Genomic DNA, 19,843 nt, shown 5'->3' on the forward strand with positions numbered 1-19,843 from the left:
TAAGATAAAATTTTACACTTTTAATTATATTTGAAAAACATGAAATCAATTTCATTTCTAATTGTACATTTTTAAAACAAAACTTTTGTTAAACATTAAGTTTTTTATTGTTTAATAAGAAGTTAGTTATGTGATGTTTAATTGAAGTCAAGTTGTTCGATCTAAGTAACGTATAGATTCAACAGACCCATAATTAAATGAATTTCGACCATTATACGACGCTCGAGACCAAGCTTCTGCTCTATTAGAATAACTGTTACACGCAAAAAGTGAGTTCATTCCACTGGGTCTATCTAGCAAAATGGCTTTACCACCTCTTGTATCCACCTGAAGACTAGTACTGTGTGATCTTCCACTATCTGTTATTGAAGCTCGTAAATCGTCAGTAGTTTTAATTTCTGCATAGGATTTAGATCCAAACACACAGCAAGTTAAAAAAATGGCAGCAGCTATACCCTAAAAATAATTTAAACATATATAAATATACATAAATATTGCCCAATATTTTGGGTTCAAAAATGTAGATCTTTTTGTTGGAAACAACTTTTGTGTTAAACATTTTTCACGAAAATGCGTACTTTTCGGGATATTTGCAAGTTTCCATACTTTTTGATTATGCTGTATATGAAAGTATCAACTCGAAAAAATTATTTTTAAAAAGCTAAGGCATTTTTTTGAAAAATTTAAATTCTGAACATTTTTTACATCCCGGGAATGACATACACTAGAGATCCTCAAGGGAGAGTTGACGCTTGTTTCCCCTTCCACTACTTTTGCGGGCAACCGGAATCGGAAGTGATGAAAAAATATGATTTACAACTGGTTAAAATGAGCGGGATGTGTTAAAATGTCGTTAATATAAACCATTTCAAACAACCACGCTCATTTCGAACCAATCAAATAAATTTTGGATTAAGGACCAAATATACATAATTTGTCTATGCACGGAGAAAAATGGATACTTAAATATAGTATCCAAAATATACTTAAAATTTTTTTAATTAAATCTAACATCTATATACTCAAAAATAGTATCTTAGTAAAAAAATCCCAGATAACAAAGGTGTCCAGGCCCGCCCGGCACGCTGCGGCCGTTACACAGCATGTAAGCTGTGACGCTGCGATTCAGCTAGCACCTGCTGCCGCGATTGTGGTAAATCCTGCGGGCAAGCAATGGGTTGGAGTATTGTCTTACACATTATCTAGATCGCGTGCCGGCTGAGGGCCAGCAATTGTCTAGATTTTATTTCTCCTTATTTTTCAAATCAAATATTTACACAGTATGTTTAGCAAACTGGAAAATCAGTAAAACCCCTGGAATTTTTTTCAAATACGTGAATTTTCCATTCGTAGTGTATTTTTATATTATATATAAAAAATGTATATTCTTTTTTAATCCCTTTCAACCCTTATTTTGAAAATCAAAATTCTTTTGGCCTTTTTTAAAAAATATTGTTTTAAATTTTTTGAAAAAATTGTATATCATACTGAAACAAGATAAGAAATTTCGAATTATCATGTTTACAATCGGTACTTAATCTTTTTTTGTTCTTTACAAAAAAATAAATTTTTTAAAAAATATTTTTATCTGTGTGTCTAATTTTAATTGGATTATTATTTATTCAATGATTTACACGATTTAAGGGGATGAGAAAAAATCTTCGTTGTGACAGAAAAAAATATACACTCGAATAAAAAATTGAAATAAATACATTTATTATATTTATATTAATAAAATATTAATAATAATAATAACAATTGTTGAATTACGCAGTATAATAAAAATTATAGGATAAGAATTTCTTGAAGGCTTCACGTAAAATTTTGAAAAAGTACTTCATCTTCAACTAAAATCATGTTTTTCATTCCTGTTGTGAAAATAAAGTTTCTGAAATTTTTAGAAAAAAAAGTTTTGTTTTTAAAGTTATTGACAACTTAATTTTTTGTAGCCTTAAAAAAAATTTTATCGAAATCCAGTTGACAGACATAAGAATTAAAATAGGTTTTTTCTTCTCAAAATGTAATTTACAACAACTTTTGTTTAAAAAATTTTTTAAAATAGTTTTTAAATTGCTTATTTATAAACTGATAATATAAGGTATTCTCCATATCCCATTACAGATTTATAAATAATTGTTTTATATTCTACATACATTTTGAGTATAAAATTGTTGAGAAAAATTGTCACTCAATAAAAAATAATTAACAAAAAATTATTTATAACTATAAGTATTACGTGTAAGGGAACTATGCAAATTGAATGCTACAATTGTGCACAGTTTTCAAACAATAAAATTAATTATTTATTATTAAAAATTTATATATTATTAAATAACTATTCTTATTTATTTCTTTAATTTATTTCTCATTTTATTAATGGTTTTATAATTTGAAATATATGAGGAATATTAAACAATTTTTAGATTTTTAATGAGACATGAAGAACACAATTTTGTATTAACATTTTATAAATACGCAATTTAAAAAATTATTAAAAATAAAAAATTTTGTAAATTACATTTTAAAACAAAAAAACTGTTTTTTGATTATTTCATCGGTCAAGCAGATTTTGACCAAAAAAATGTTTTATTTGAGACTGCTAAATGATTGTAATAGTTATTATAATTTTATGAAAAAAATTTTTTGGAACTAAAAATTTCAGAAATTATGACCCAATAAGAATAAAAATCGAATATCTATTGAATGGAGTCAAACGCAGAGCGGGAAATGTCTCGTGATAGAAGCACCTGACCGTCGACCAATCAGCGATCGGAAACAGTGAGATGGTTCAACCCAACCTGCATGCTTAAACCCGGTGTGCTGTGTATTAGAACTACACGTATCTTTTCATTTTGTGTTGATCGGCAAACGTGAAAAAAAGTGCCGAAAAACGTTCGCGAGTAATTCTGTTTTTAAATAATTCTATAAATAAGAATATACGTTTAAACGTAAATACACCGGCGAATTATAGAAAAAGTGATTTATCAGAGGCAAAATTGCTCCAGTCGTGGATCATTTACCCCTTTACACTACACAAAAATAACTTAATGATGTAAATTTTTTTCCAAAAGTATTCTATATGGAAAGAATTGATTACTTTCTACTCTAAAAATTAAAAAAATTTAGACTAAACAATTATTTTTTAAGATTTCATGTGAAAAAGCATAAAATCAACAATTGTTGTATTGCTCTGTTTTCCTAAATATTTTTAAATGATTTTATTTCATAAAACTTATCTATACACCTCCCCTAAACTATTGAAACATTTAGTTCAATTAGAAATAGCTTATTTTAACCTTTTTAACGCTGTTGGTCCACCATTGGTGCCTGATCCACCACTGGTGCATTCACCCTAGTTGTATTTAAAATATTTTGCAAATATTGATTATTTTTCATAAAGTTACTCAAAAATTCAACTTTTTAAAATATTTTTGAATTAAAATTCTCTAAAATTTAATCTTTCGAAAAAATCTTGATTTTAACTTTTTTATAATTTAATTACTTAAAACGCTTTTCAATTAAATATTCTCTCTTTTCTTAGTAGGTATTTTATTCTTTTGCAAAATAATTTGGCATAAAAAAAAAGAATTCAGTTTTGAAAATTTATTTTTATAATAGAGTACTTTTTAAAAATTTTTTGAGTTGAAATCTTGAGATTTGAATTAACAGTTACAGAAAAAACTTCCGTAATTCGTTCTTTTGTTAACTTTTAATTAATTTTTAAGTTTGCTTCATTTTTGTATTGATACCAAAGAAATATTTATGTATATGTTGTAGAGGCTGCCATTAACTGTCCATTGTTCATTGGACCTGCGAATAAGACAGCTTATAAAGCTGCAATGCTTTTAATATTCAAAGCTACGAAACAAAGATGCCGCCTCAAGTGGAAGAAAAACAAGGGAAGCATCAGATCAGGAAGAAGAAAACTTCAATGAATCCTAAGAATTGCTGTTTTTTATTACTTAAAGTACTCTTTAAAGTTTTGGTGTTATCCAAATTTTATCTTAGTCCTGCTTCACTTCTGTGATTTAATCGCTATTGGTCTGCGCAAATTCTATTTAATCACTGTTATTCATAATTTACACGTTAATTAATTGTTTCTTAGAATCACGTTTCTTTTTCAAATTCGTTTTCCTGAGACTTCTTGACATACACTGTTAGAAAAATCTGTATTAAATTTAATAAATTGTATAAGAAGCAAATATGCAATACCAGTACTGAAATTTAATATACATTTTTATTAAGATTAATATACATTAATATACATTCACATTAAATGTAATACAAGTTCTATTAAATTTAATGTAAATGTATATTAATCTTAATAAAAATGTATATTAAATTACAGTACTGGTATTGCATATTTGCTTCATATACAATTTATTAAATTTAATACAGATTTTTTTGACAGTGTATGTCAAGAAGTCTCAGGAAAACGAATTTGAAATTCAGTGAAAATTACTTTTGGCATATGATTCAATCGCTGCTGAATATTTTGTCGATATTATGTTTATAGTTTGTGTAAAATTTCCCTATTTTTAATTTTTGGACTTTTGTTAAAATTTCTAAGTATTATTGTCTAAAAAATTACATAAAAATACGTCTAAGTGTACATTAACATACATTGTATTTAAAAAAGCAATAAATTTGTGTTATCGTTCATAAATATTGTTTCTTTATCCGATCACTTATTTTTATTAAAAAAAATGTTTCTTATACATTAAAATATTATCGGCATCTAAGGCGTACAGCCTGCCGGCATGCGGGTGCCTGCCACGGGGGCGAGCCTTATGGCTATCAATGGCGCGCACAAGATGCTGCGTTCTAGCCTGCCCGACGGGCATGTCAATCGGCCACCGGGCTAGCGCTGGGCTACCCAGGAGTCTGGCATTTTGTTATCTGGGAATATATTCAGATTTAGTATCTCTAGATATTTAAATGTAACATAAGCGCTTGCGCAAAAGTCACGCCGCACTGCTATATTCAATTCGAAAAACTAACCTAAAATCTCTGTGTTTCATACGTGTAGAAAATCGTTGACAAGTGTATAATATATATATATAATCAACAAAAAAATTTTGAGATTCCAAAATATGTTTAAAAAATTTGTATTTCAAGTTTGTTTATAATTTTATTCCTTATTATGATCGAAAAACTGATTTATTCCATGAAATAATGAGAATAATTGATTGAAATTGATATAAATACCGAAACTTTTACATATAATAATCGTGAATTTCTTTCTTTCATTCTGTCCACACCTGAAGTTGGTTGTTCTTGCGTTTGTTTCGTTTATAGGTTTTGACTTTTGACAATTCTAATTGTGGTTAACGTATGTTTTTTTTGTTTACATTTTTCCACGTTCATCAAGATTAAGGTTATTCTTAATATTTTATATATAAAAGGTAAATAAAATTAAGATTCTTCTTCATAAAGTTAAAAATTTTTTAAATTTGACATTTTTAAGAATTACTTTTTAATAATTTATGTTATTTTAACAAATTTTGTGACATTTAAGCATAGTTTCAAATTCTTTATTTATTATTGTTTTTTAAAATAATCATTCTAAATTAATTTTGTACTATAAATTTAAAATTGCATATGAATTACTAGGAACAAATAATTTTCTATATAATATTTTAATATTTTCTACACTAACTAAATCATACGAAAATACAAATGAATATTAAAAGTTTTGAATATAATATTAAAAGGGTAAAAAAAATTTTTATTAATCTTAATTACTTACATATTTTTTATTATCACAGTGAATTATCATATTTTTAATCCTAATATTAAAAATTAATTATTGACAATTTAAAAAAAGTGTTAAATAAAATTTTGCATTATTATTTTTTACAATAATTTAATTATTAATGAAATATTATCTTTACAGTATTTTGTAATATAAAATGTTTAATATAGTTGAAATAAAACATAATTTTATTAAAATTATTTTTCAAAATTAGCAATAATTAATTTTTTACATTAAAATTAAAAAAATAATTCATTATCATAATAAAAATGTATAAACATTCTTATTAATAACAATTTTTTTTCATAGTGTATATTTTAACATTTTTGAATATAAAATGATAAAATACTACATAAAATAATAATAATAATGTATGACTAAAAAATTTTGTTATTAATGAAAAATTATTTTTACAGTATTTTTTAAAAATATAATTTCTATTTATGTTATTAAAGTGTTCGTAAAAAGGAAAAAACTACAAGGCGCTTGCGCGCGCTTTTGTTTAGGTGGTACGTTTTAGTATCTGGGATACTTAAATGTGAATATCTTGGATAGTAGCATTTAATATATAGAATTAAATATCCAAGGATACTAAATCTGAGTATCTATAGATAGTTGTCCCATATTTAAGTATCTAATATATTTACTCGTGAATATACAGATACTAAATTTAAGTATCCATTTTTCTCCGTGTGAAGTTTGACTCTTGTTTTTAATGATAAAACATAGAGAAAAAAAAATTTGCTAATACCCATTTCTTATAGTTTCAGAATCGCTCTTTTTGGAATTACTCAATGAAAATTAACGTATGTTTATAAATAAATAAATGGCAAGCAGTTTTTTAATAAAAAGCACTATTTTTTATTTTTTTTTATTTATGAAATTTTTTTGGCACTTTAATTTAAAGGAATAATTTTTACTGATACATATTTCGTGGCAAGAATAGTCAGGCTTTAATGTATGGTACCTCATGTAAATGAAGGGCCAAATCTGTGGAAGTAAAATATGTTAAAAGAGATACAGAAAAACATCTAAAAAAAATTGAGTGGTAAATTTTGTGCAGTGGAGGGGGTTAAAAAAAATTTTTTACTTCTAAAATTTTTAAAAATATTACTTGACTTAGCGCAATCACCATAGTATTTTCTTACATTCTTTTACATCTCAGGAGTGACATATATTTTTACCAGCTTAATCTGAAGGGTACATGACAGTTAAACCTCTAGGTATGGGTAGGACTTGAGCGTCCCATAGATTTAAAAATATTTTTTAACAATTTTACTAAAGAAACAAATATCTAATAATTACAGTAGTTTTCAGTAGGCAAAGAAAATAGTTTCTATACCATCAAAAATCGTTATTCAATTTTTTTAACATTAAAAATATTATAATTGTCAATACATTACAAGGATAAGTGAATTGTTCAAGTTTAATGCGATAATTTTTTAAAAGAAAATAAGTGTTAATAGTTTTTATAGTAAATTAATTACATATATTTTAAATTGATTATATTACAAATTAAATTTGTGCTTAGTAATTTTTGTTTGATTACATTTTAAATAATTTATATAATATATGGGCGATTCCACGTGAGATTTACCTATGACCTTTTAAATTCGTCTAAATATATTTTTTCTTATGCTTTGCTTAACAAAAAGCAGTGAATTCACAGTTTTTTTTAATTCCAACAATTTTCCTCCGAATCCGAAACATAAATTAGATAAATTAAATTCTTAAAAAAATTTAATGATAACTTTTAAATGCCCTCGGCATTAGAGGGTTAAAATTAAAGAAAACTGATTTTTGATCCCTAAATTGTGTGTGGTATATTCTAACAGAAGCAATAAAGAAATTAAATGCTGTTGTTACGTATGAATTTCGTAACGTCTTATTAAAAAATTATTAATATTATTAATAATTCCTTAATACAATACTTAAATAAGAGAACACTTTAGGAAATTCATTGGTATATATTTTGTGATTTGAAAAAATTTCTTGGAGAAAAGAGAATAGAAATAACGATATTAATTTGGTGGTTTATTCCCAAAATAAGAGTAATTTTTGGAGACAATAGAATAACTTTATTTAAATAATTTATAAAAATATTGCACACTAGAGAACGTAGTGTTGAAATACTTTTATTATTTGAATTGAGTTTATCGAGTGGATTGAAGAGAAAATTCTAAGGAATTCCATAGGTAAGTATCATAAGAGTCAAGAGACTCTAATAAATTTTACAACACATACATTCTTACACACACATTACATTTTACACATAAAATTGTATTTACATCAAATTGAAGTTGTTTGAACGAGTCGGTATCAAAACTACACAAGAATTTTCATAAAAAAGTTATATTGTACAAAACATAAAAATTGTTATTTTTTACATTATATTTTTTTAATCTTGTTTTTATTTTTTGTAAATTTTAACTTTTTTGTAAATGAAAAAATTTTTTTTTTAATTTGTTATTTTGTACATTGAATTTTTTTTTGTTTTTTTTCAACGTTATTTTTTACATAATTTTTTTAGTTATTTTTTACATAATTTTTTTTGTTATTTTTTACATATAGAAAAAAAATTTTTTCGTTATTTTTTTGGGGCGGTTTGAGGTGCCCACAAACTAAATGCATACATTGAAACTGTATATAAGTTGCATTTACAAGTACAAATGAATTTTAACATTAATTCGTATGCAGTTTAAAGTTTGGGTCAGTTGGGGTAAATGGGGACAAAATCCGTATTTTTCACAAATTACGTAAGTTTCTTCCTTTAAAAGGTTATATTTGCGGATTTATTTTTTAAGTTATTATTTACATTCCCAGGATTAATTTTATGCAGCAGAAAAAATTTAGATAAGCTTTAAACGCATAAAACTGACTGTCCCCATTTACCGTAAGATTAAAATTTTTTTTTTTAAATTTGGGGTAAATGGGGACAGCATAGTTTCTAAGAAAGGTTTAAGAAAAAGTTTCCTTAAGTATATTACTGTATTAAGGGATGGAAAATCTTGAAAAAAATTTGTAGTAGATATATAATAGTTGAACCAATTAAATTTTTTTTTTATTTGAGTATTTTGTCTCGCATTTGAAAAAAAACAGACTTAAAAATCATACAAAATTTGTTTCTTATTCCTTATGACTCCCATAACAGAAATTCACTTGAATTTTTGATTTTTGTCAATTTGGTTAATAATAACCCTAAAACTTTGAAAACTCGGAGTAAATGGGGACAACTTGTTATTATTAACCAAATCGACAAAAATCAGAAATTAAAGTGTATTTTTGTTAAGGAAATCATAAGGAATAAGAAAAAAATTTTGTATGATTTTTAAGTCTGTTTTCTTTGAAATGCTAGACAAAATACTTAAATAAAAAAATAATAAAAGATATCAATTAAGCAAATTTAATCAATTTATAAAAAAAATTTAAGTTCGTCCGCCCTATTAAAAATTCCTTTCAAGTATTTTTATCCCTTAATACAGTAATATACTTAAGGAAACGTTTTTCTTAAACCTTTTTTAGAAACTATGCTGTCCCCATTTACCCCAAATTAAAATTTTTTTTTAATCTTACTGTAAATAAGGACAGTCAGTTTCATGCGTTTAAAGCTTATCTAAATTTATTTCTGATGCATAAAATTAATTAATTTGTGAAAAATACGGATTTTGTCCCCATTTACCCCAACTGACCCAAACTTTAAACTGCATACGAATTAATGTTAAAATTCATTTGTACTTGTAAATGCAACTTATATACAGTTTCAATGTATGCATTTAGTTTGTGGGCACCTCAAACCGCCCCAAAAAAATAACGAGAAATTTTTTTTCTGTATGTAAAAAATAACAAAAAAAATTATGTAAAAAATAACAAAAAAAATTATGTAAAAAATAACTAAAAAAATTATGTAAAAAATAACGTTGAGAAAAAACAAAAAAAAATTCAATGTACAAAATAACAAATTAAAAAAAAAATTTTTTCATTTACAAAAAAGTTAAAATTTACAAAAAATAAAAACAAGATTAAAAAAATTTAATGTAAAAAATAACAATTTTTAAGTTTTGTACAATATAACTTTTTTATGAAAATTCTTGTGTAGTTTTGATACTGACTCGTTTGAACACATAATAATTTACTATTGTTTGTATCATTTGGGTTTTCTTATACAATATATAATATATATGTACAACTATTCAAATATTTGTTTCACCTTTCTTTCAAATACTCCTAAAACTAATTGTTCCTTAAATATGGAATCTCAACCAAGTCACTGCCCGTGCAGAAATTATGGTGTGGGCCTCTCAAGGCCCTTCCCAGTACGCCTGGATTCTGGCAAGAGCCTGACATGGCAAACTGGCAAGGCCCTAGTAATGGCTTGAGACGGTTTTGCAAGGATTTGCCCTACTTAGGGATGAACTTGCCAGGGCCATGAGAGTTTTTCTGGGAATTACCCTATATTTTGTGACAAAAATAAGCAATCAGTGAAAAATGTATTACAGGCTTATAATCAGTTGTAATGAGTAATTAATTGAATCAGTAAGCAACAAAAACTTGTAACAAAACAAAAACAGAAGAATGCACAATTCTAGCCTGACAAATAATAATCCCAAAGTCGACCCAACTTCAAATATATAGTAACACCAACACTAAACAAAAAAATTAAATATGGAATTAATTATACAATTAACACATTATTTATTACTGGAGACCTTATATTTACCCCTACTTATTATTATTTGACGCAATCGCTTACATAAATTTTGAAAAATATTTAACGCTCGCTGGGATCGAACCCCCTAACCTAACGCTCCGTAATCTAACACGCTTACCATTACGCCAACTTAACGTGAGAAAATAAATACAAAATTGATTTGATAAGTTGCGACTGAGGAAAATGAAAACTTGAGCAGCAGAATAATAAAGAAACAATAATTATATATAAATTATAATTTATTTTTAAGTCAATATTTTCATTTTTTATTTTATTAAAACTTAGGAACATAATTTTTTCTTATTATCTAAAATATAGATAATATAGTAATATATATATATATATATATATAGTTGTTGATAAAATTCTTAGATTAAAATTGTTAAATTTTATTTTTAAATTAACTTAATTAACTTTTCTTTAATTTTTTAAAAAATTAATAATTTTAATAAATAAATTATTTTTATTAATTAATTTAATTAATTGTTATTTAAATAATTTAAAATTCATAAATATTATTATTAAAAAATTATTACTTGATAAAATATTTTGCATGGAAATTTAATTTTATTATTATTGTAGTTTTCTAGGTTATATTGCAAACATGGCATAACCAAGTAACTGTTGTTTAATCTGGGAAATGCCAGACTTGTGGAAAAACTGGCAAGGGCCATGAGAGAGCCATACTTAAAGTAGAACTAAGTAGGGAAATTTCTGCACGGGTGAATAATAGTGAGGTAAGGAGGGGATCCACTACCTATACAATTTAATTGTCCGAAGGGCAACGTAAGTAAAAGAATTAAGATGTTTTAGAGTTTTTTTTAGAAAATATCAATCTTCAATTGATACAGTTAAAAACTCATTTTTCCATTTTCAAAATTCGTCTTTAATAGCTGTAAAGTATGGCTTTACGAGTTTCAGAACAATTGACACCCCTTTTGTAAATTCCCATATGAGATCCCGCGTAAGATAACTTATGGTTTCTCATATAATGTACTACTTGAGATCTTATGAGAATCCTATATGGAAACTCATGAGAAAAATCACATACATGACCATATAGGATTCTATATGAGATCTCATAAGATCCCACATGGAAATATGTAGCAGTCATTTTTTTAAAAAATATGAGACATATTTCAGGTTTTAAACATAAAATATTTTTGCTTTATATAAAATGAACTCAAAATTTTGTCACATTTTGCGAATCTCTGACTGTTTTTGAGATATTTACAAATTTTATTTTTGAAATTTCGACCCCATATGAGATCCTATATGGAATCCTATATAGACACTGATGAGATTTTTCTTACGAGATGTTGTTATCAGATTTCGTATAGAATCTCATATAAGAAACTAAGCGATTTTATACAGAATCTCATATGGAAATTAACAGTAGGTACGGCATTCGACTTGAGGTTCAACGAATTGGTTCGGAAAATGTTGGACTTAAATCAATTTCAAATTATGATTCTGGGGTGGAAGTGATCTAGACTAAAAGAAAAAGTTAATCCATGTCCTATGGGAAGATAAAAAAAATATCAATTCTTGACGCTCTCTCCTCCTTTGGCTTTTTAACAAAATAGATGCAGAATTTTTTTCTAAATTTTAACACAAAGATCTTGTAGACGAAATGAAAATAATAATCTTTTAATAAAAGGCTTATTTCAATTTTTCGATATTACGGATATCAAGAACGATTCTGCAAAATGGTTCAAATTTAAACCGAAGGGAATGGAAAAGAAGTATAGATTTCTATAGATTTTAACCTGCTGAATCTGAAAATCTCCCTTAAAAAGTACCATCGTGTAGCCCATCAAAAAAGCTTTAAAAATCATTATATATATATAATTTTTATGCATTCTACTTATATATATATTGTAGATTGAAAATTTTTTTTTAAATGTCAAAAATTAAAAACGTTGTAATACAAAACCTATTTTATCAAATTCAATAATACTTGATTTTTAGACCTTCACCAACAATGTCAACTTTTTAGAAAAGTATGTATTAAATTCGAGAACTTTTAATTTTTTGTTCGGACAGTTCAGGAATTTTGCGTCATATGTTAAATGTCCAATAATAATCAATTTTTATCGTTAAATAATATGAAAGTTTTAGTTAAACAATATTGTTACATAAAAGTTTCCAACGTATCTTAAACGGACGGATAGGCAAGCGTCACGACACATCAGTTGCGCGACTAGTTGGATTTTTTACTTTTTTTTTAATTACTCGAAAACTAAAAAAACCGCGCTTCTGAAAATTACATATTTTTGGGAAAAAAATCTGAGCTGTCGAATTAAAATATTTTCAAAAAAATTAAGTGTCTAAAGTTCTTTAGTTTAATTTTTCAAAAATTATGATTTTTTTAATACGTTGATTGTCATCAAAAAGTAGGTTAAAATGACAACATTTTAGAAAAGTATGGATTAAATTCGAAAACTTTTAATTTTTTTTTGGACATTTCAGGAATTTTTTGTCATATATTGATGCACTTAACCCTTTGAAGCATACATTTTTGATTAACAGAAATTTATCGCTTCAGTGCACGATAGGGGTTTTTCAGGGTCGCTGATTACGAATCTATTGTCAGATTTTTTAAATTTTCAAAATTAAATATAGCGGATCCAATATGGCGGACAATTTTTTTTAAATTGGTCAAATGTGTTCAAAACTGATTACTCGGGAGTTTTCAAGGTCGCTGATTTCGAATCTGATGCCAGTTTTTGAAAATTCAAAATGGCGGATCCAATATGGCGGATGACAAAATGAAAAATTGATCGGATTTGCCTTTAACTTGTTACTCGGGGGTTTTTGGGGTTACTGATTACGAATATGATATTAGATTTTTGAAATTTAAAAGTTTTTTTCGAGGGGCTTTTCACTCTAGAATATAACGATTTTAGTGCAAAGAATATTTTCAGAATTATTTGTCGAACAAACGAAGAATGAAGAGTAAACCAAGAATAATATTTCAATAAAAAAATATGAGGAGTATTGATTTACACCATCTAGAAGGAACAAATGAGGCAAAATAACAAGAGAATCCGAGGGAATTTTAAGAGTAACGAAGGAATAGTGCAGTATAGCGTACGAATACTGTGAGAACCACCAAGAATTTTCAAGAATATCGGGAATACCTGGGAGTCTCGTGCGGTCGTTGGTCATCTGCGCATACGAGTTCGCGCAATACGAGCACGTGTTTATATGAATGTACTTTCCGCGTTAAAGAAACCTGTTCTTTGACAGTGTGTGTGTTCAGTGAGTTTACTAACTTCTACTAGTTTTAAAAAGTGTTCGGTTTTTTAAATTGGAATTAATCGATGTACGGTTCAATGATGAATAGTAGCGAAAGAGCTTATATCAAAGAACATGATGAATTTCAAGAACATTTTTGGAACAAGTTACAGTGTCAATTAGGTCTATTCGTTCCAATGCACATAAAAAATATTTGTCGTTATCAGAATTTCGACAATCCATTGTCTTTTAGAAATATAACAGACAGTGTTATCAACGATTTGGAAGAATTTTCAAAAACGAAAATGTTAAATTTAATAAAAAGGACAAATGAAACAACTGATTTGACAGCCTATTTCGGTATTTTCGACCAAAATTTTCAATTTTTAATTGGCGATCGATTGTTATTTAAGGAAATGGTGGAATTTGTAAAAAAGAAACCATTAGATTATTGGACCATAGAGAAAACCGAGGAGAAAACGAAGCAAGTAAAATCTAAAAAATCATCTTCAGGATCTAACGGAAACGACGTAAATAATGAGAAAAGTAAGCTTGTAAAGTTAATTGCGAACGCCGAGAAAAAATCTGCTTCAGATGGTTTTGAAGAATCGAATATTGAATTGTTAAAAAAAGTAAAATGTGATGTGCAATTAGTGAATGACATGTTTGTGGCAAAAATATTTTGTCCAATATGCAATCACGTAACAAATGTAAACAAATCAGCTAAACCAGAACATGGAGTAAAACGGTGGATTTTGTCAAATTTCTACAAACATTTTAAAGGTCATTCGCGAAATACGAGGCGAAATGCTGATAGCTTAAATAGGAGTCAAGATGAAAACAGACAACCACACAATCAGGCGATACTAGCTCCTCACCTTGATCCAACTCAAAGTTATATTCCAAGTAAGTTATGAATTAGGATAATAAACAATAATCTCTTATTTATTTAAAAATAAAAATTAGAGAATTAAAAGGTATATTTTATGTTTTTCTTTGCAATTTTCCAGTACCAAATAGAATCTATAATTTTAATAATTCTATAATAATTAGTAATTAGTAATTTTAAAGATATATCAAATTATCCCAGATAACAAACGTGCGTCGCACTTTAATCGCACTTCGTGAGTCTCACGAAGTGCATGCAAAATCACTATGTCAATGCGACGCATTTTAGTGCGGTCGCATTCGTGTTAGTAAAAACAACTGTTTTGACGATCACGTATGTGATCTTATAAAAATACCTTTTAAATGTGTTTTTCAATATTTTTAATAATAGCGTGAACAAATTAGTGATACTTTATTTAATTTAAATATATTTTTAAATATTTTAATTAACATGATTGATGTTTTTAAAAACACGTGTTTGATTAATTCACAATTTTTAAAAAAAAATTATATAATTATATAAAATAAATATTTGTTAATTGCTGATTACGTAATAAAAATTTTATTAATTTATAATTCAAAATTCATTGTAATTAGAATAAATAAAATTTTAATATCACATAATGTTCTATTAAATTATTATTGTGATTGTGATTTCCTCTCCTCGTGGCTCTCTTGCTTTTATTTTGCATAAATAACATTTATGCTGCAAATAAGTTTTTAATTCTAGTAAATGGTGAATTAGCATTATTTTGAAAAACCAATTGTTGATGCGAGATTAGCAAAAATATACGTGCCTTGTAAGTACATTTTTTCTATCTACATAACCTCACTTAACCCATTAACGCCCAAAAACTGAAAATTGTTTGTACACTTTCAGGGTACGTTATTTTAAGTAAATCGGTCAACATTTTGTACGAACGGTACATTTCCTATAGGTCTTGAGTGTGCTCCTTCCGATTCCGGTGTCAAAAATTAATTTTGTCAAACCCTAAATTAAATATGGCGGTTTAAATGTCAAAAAACACAAAAAAAGTTTCATTTTTTTAAGTTTGACATTTTTTTTCAATCGGAAAAAATGTAAGAATAAAATTATATTGTCAACCATAGGTGCATAAAAGTTGTGTACTTTCGAGAAACGTAAAGTAGAATAAAAAATTTCAAGATGGCGGACCCAATATGGCGTCAAATTCATTGTAAAATTTGAAAATTTTGTGCAATATTGGTCAAATTGACAAAATGTAACTGGATTCGCCTGAATTTTGTTACTCGGGGGTTTTTGGGGTCGCTGATTAAGAATCTGAAGTCGGTTTTCAAAAATGCAAAATAGCGGATCCAATATGGCGGATGAAAAATTTTAAAAATGCATTCGTTTGGTCTGAATTTTCATACTCGTGGATTTTCGGGGTTGCTGGTTACGAATCTAAACTTCGTTTTTAAAAATAAAAAATGGCGGATCCAATATGGCGGATTTTGAAAAAAATCCATCGTATTTACATGAAATCAGTTACTGGGGGTTTTTGGGATTGCTGATTAAGAATCTGAAGTCGGTTTTCAAAAATTCAAAATGGCGGATCTATAACCACTATCTCCATAAAATCCAATGTTTGCGCATGCGTACAGAAAAAAGTTGATGAATTCGTCGAAAAAGTTAAAAAATTTACTAACTTCGGGCCCATCCAGAAGATAATATCTAGTTCATGAAAGTTTTACTAACTATTTCTTTCCTTGTTGACTAGAACGTAAATTTTATACTTTCTGCTGCGATATCGGTGCAATACATGCGTCTTTTCGACGGAGGTATAAAGAAAAAAAATTTTGTTCTTTTTTTGTTTTCTTATATTTTGCTTTTGTAGTTCATTTTATTTTTTATAAATTCTTTTTTCTAATTCCTCAGCGAGTCTTTTTTGTTCGTCTGCATTTTTAGTTTTTAAACATTTAATTGTTCAGAAATGCCGCCTAAAGCAAAACGTGCTAAAAAATCTAATAAGCGTCAACCCGAATATGAGTTTGATGATTCTAACGATGCATACGATGAAATCGTATTGATACCAGATGCATATGATTCTGGTAGTTCTGATGATTTTGATTCTGAAACTGAAACATATGAAAATGAACCACAAAGTTTCTTCAGGGAAACTTATAAACGCTATACAGATAATCAAATTAAATTAGAAAAAAATCACACTTATCAGTGGGTTAATGGTGAAACAACATCTACTGGTAATTTAGAAAATTTGCTTCTATTAACCGATACTAACAAGAAAAAAATAAATGAATCATCTCCTGTAGAACTATTTGAAAACTTTTTTTGTGATGAAATAAAAAATTATATAATAGAAGCAACTTCCGAAAATGGTTTGGATTTATCTTCACAGAAAATTAAAAGGTATTAAAATAAGCTGCAACGCTTCTTATTTTAATCCATTTTTACTTATTTTAAAACCAAAATGAATTAAAATAAGAAAAATTTGATTAAAATAAGAAGCGTTGCAGCTTATTTTAATACCTTTTAGTTTTCTGTGTTTGCAAGACTTTAATACTTTTTTAGGGATTATTATTCTGACAGCAATTAACAAAAGAAAATCTCAAAGAGACCACTGGTCGACTGATCCCTACTTACGTAATAATGTTATTGCATGTGCAATGTCGCGTACTGAATTTGAGAAAATCAAAACTAAAGTATTCCAAATCTAAGGACACAGACCATAATGATAAAGGGTGGCGAGTTCGTGCAATTCTTGAAATGTTTCGGAGAAATATTCAAAGATATGGGTATTTTGAAACCGCAATATCTGGTGACGAAATGATGGCTAAATCTTATGCACGAACAGGTCTGAAACAATTTATTAAAGGAAAACCTATCAGGTTTGGTTTAAAATTTTGGGGTCTTTGTACTCAAGATGGTTATCTCCTAGACTTAGATTTGTATTGTGGAAAAAACTCAACAGTTGGAGATGTTTTAAGTAAATGTACATTAGGTACTCGCGTAATTATGTTTTTATTGAAAAATTTTTTTCTACTTACAAGTCCACGACAAATACCTGAGTATCATCTTTATTTCGACAATTTTTTCACCAGTCCTGACCTTGTTTTACATTTAAAAAAATTAGGCTTACGGGCTACAGGCACTGTGAGAGAAAACAGAGTAAGTGAAAAAAATGTTATTGACAAAAAGGCTCCCCGAGGAACATTTGTTGCGAAACATGACAAAAACAGTGGAGTAAATTATATTAGTGTAATGGATTCGAAGCAGGTTTCTATTGTTTCCACAGCTGCAGGAGTAACTCCTCTTATGCCTTTGAAAAGGTATAATGCGGAAGAAAAATCAAAAGTGGAAATTCCTTTTCCACAAGTTTTCCACATTTATAACAAATTTATGGGTGGAGTAGATCTCTACGATGGTCACTGCAATAACGTATTGCCAAGTATTCGATCTAAACGATGGACTTGGGTTGTTTTTTTAAGATTGATTCAATCTTCAATCGTGAATGCAGTTGTATTATACAATGCAATACACCCTGAAAATAAAAAGATCGGTACAAAAGAATTTGTTCTAGAGATTTCCAAGGCTTATATTGGTAAGTCTACTTCAAAAAGTAAGCAACCACATGAAGCATACCAGAAAAGCACACAAAAACCATGTTCCGAAAAAAATTGTGTTATTAGAACTTACAAGTATTGTAATGGCTGCCAAAAATACTTGTGTAAGAATTGTTTCAAAAAATGTCACTAGAAATAATCAGACATTTGAATAAATAAATTTTTAATTTTTAAACCTAAAATAAACAAATTATATTAAAAAAATAAAAAAAAAGATTCTTAATTTTGTCTACCTCCACGTGGTAAGAATTGGTAAACGCCTAAATGGGCGGCTAAGAGACAAAAAGTGAAAACCCCTTCAGGCTAATTGAACGGATTTTTACATTTTTCATCTGTCATATTGGATCCGCAATATTGTATTTTTGAAAACCGACTTCAGATTCTTAATCAAAGACCCCAAAAACCCCCGAGTAACTGATTTCAAGTAAATACGATGAATTTTTTTTTCAGTCCGCCATATTGGATCCGCCATTTTGAATTTTTAAAAATGAAGTTCAAATTCGTAATCAGCGACCCCAAAAACCTCCGAGTAACAAGTTTCAGGGGAATCTAAACAATTTTTAAAATTTTTCATCCGCCATATTGGATCCGCCATTTTGAATTTTTAAAAATGAAGTTCAAATTCGTAATCAGCGACCCCAAAAACCCCCGAGTAACAAGTTTCAGGGGAATCTAAACGATTTTTAAATTTTCCTCCGCCATATTGGATCCGCCATTTTGAATTTTTAAAAACGAAGTTCAAATTCGTAATCAGCAACCCCGAAAACCCCCGAGTATGAAAATTCAGACCAATTGAATGCATTTTTAAATTTTTCATCCGCCATATTGGATCCGCCATTTTGCATTTTTGAAAACCGACTTCAGATTCTTAATCAGCGACCCAAAAAACCCCCGAGTAACAAAATTCAGGCGAATCCAGTTACATTTTGTCAATTTGACCAATATTGCACAAAATTTTCACATTTTACAATGAATTTGACGCCATAGTTGGTCCGCCATTTTGAAATTTTTTATTCTACTTTACGTTTCTCGAAAGTACACAACTTTTATGCACCTATGGTTGACAAGTTAATTTTATTCTTACATTTTTTCCGATTGAAAAAAAATGTCAAACTTAAAAAAATGAAACTTTTTTTGTGTTTTTTGACATTTAAACCGCCATATTTAATTTAGGCTTAGACGAAATTAATTTTTGACACCGGAATCGGAAAGAGCACACTCAAGACCTATAGGAAATGTACCGCTCGTACAAAATGTTGACCGATTTACTTAAAATAACGTAGCCTGAATGTGTACAAAGAATTTTCAGTTTTTGGGCGTTAATGGGTTAAATTTTAGTGAAAATTTTATTTCAATACAATCCTGAGAAAAAAATAAACAACTTTTATCAGATGAAAGATAAATAAGCAAAATCGAAACATTGACGATTACAAATAGAGATTTTATAATTCAAAAAGAAGTAGTTGTGCACGTTAAAAATGGAATTCAAAGGAAAATTATCGAAATTACTTTTAACTTTCATTTGTGAGATTTAAGCTTAACGTTTTGGTATTTGAAATGCTACAAATTTTCTCCACGAATTTTTGGTAATAGGTATATGAATTTTAAAAATTTTTTTAAAAACTTATTTTTAAAATAATGCAATTAGA

General features: G+C 27.6%; 1 protein-coding gene across 1 annotated transcript in view; it reads right to left on the bottom strand.

The window, feature by feature from the left end:
• Positions 1 to 19,843, bottom strand: part of LOC127286354 (MFS-type transporter SLC18B1-like) — a 255,832-nt gene continuing 235,989 nt past the window's right edge. Inside the window, exon 8 of the mRNA XM_051312754.1 lies at positions 1 to 456. Coding sequence (XP_051168711.1) covers positions 148 to 456 — 309 coding nt within the window. The 3' untranslated portion in view covers positions 1 to 147. The remainder of the gene's footprint in view (positions 457 to 19,843) is intronic.

Source organism: Leptopilina boulardi, unplaced genomic scaffold (assembly GCF_019393585.1).
Source record: "Leptopilina boulardi isolate dan_hultmark-lab unplaced genomic scaffold, ZJU_Lbou_2.1 LbouV2_353, whole genome shotgun sequence".
Classification (NCBI taxonomy): Eukaryota; Metazoa; Arthropoda; class Insecta; order Hymenoptera; family Figitidae; genus Leptopilina; species Leptopilina boulardi.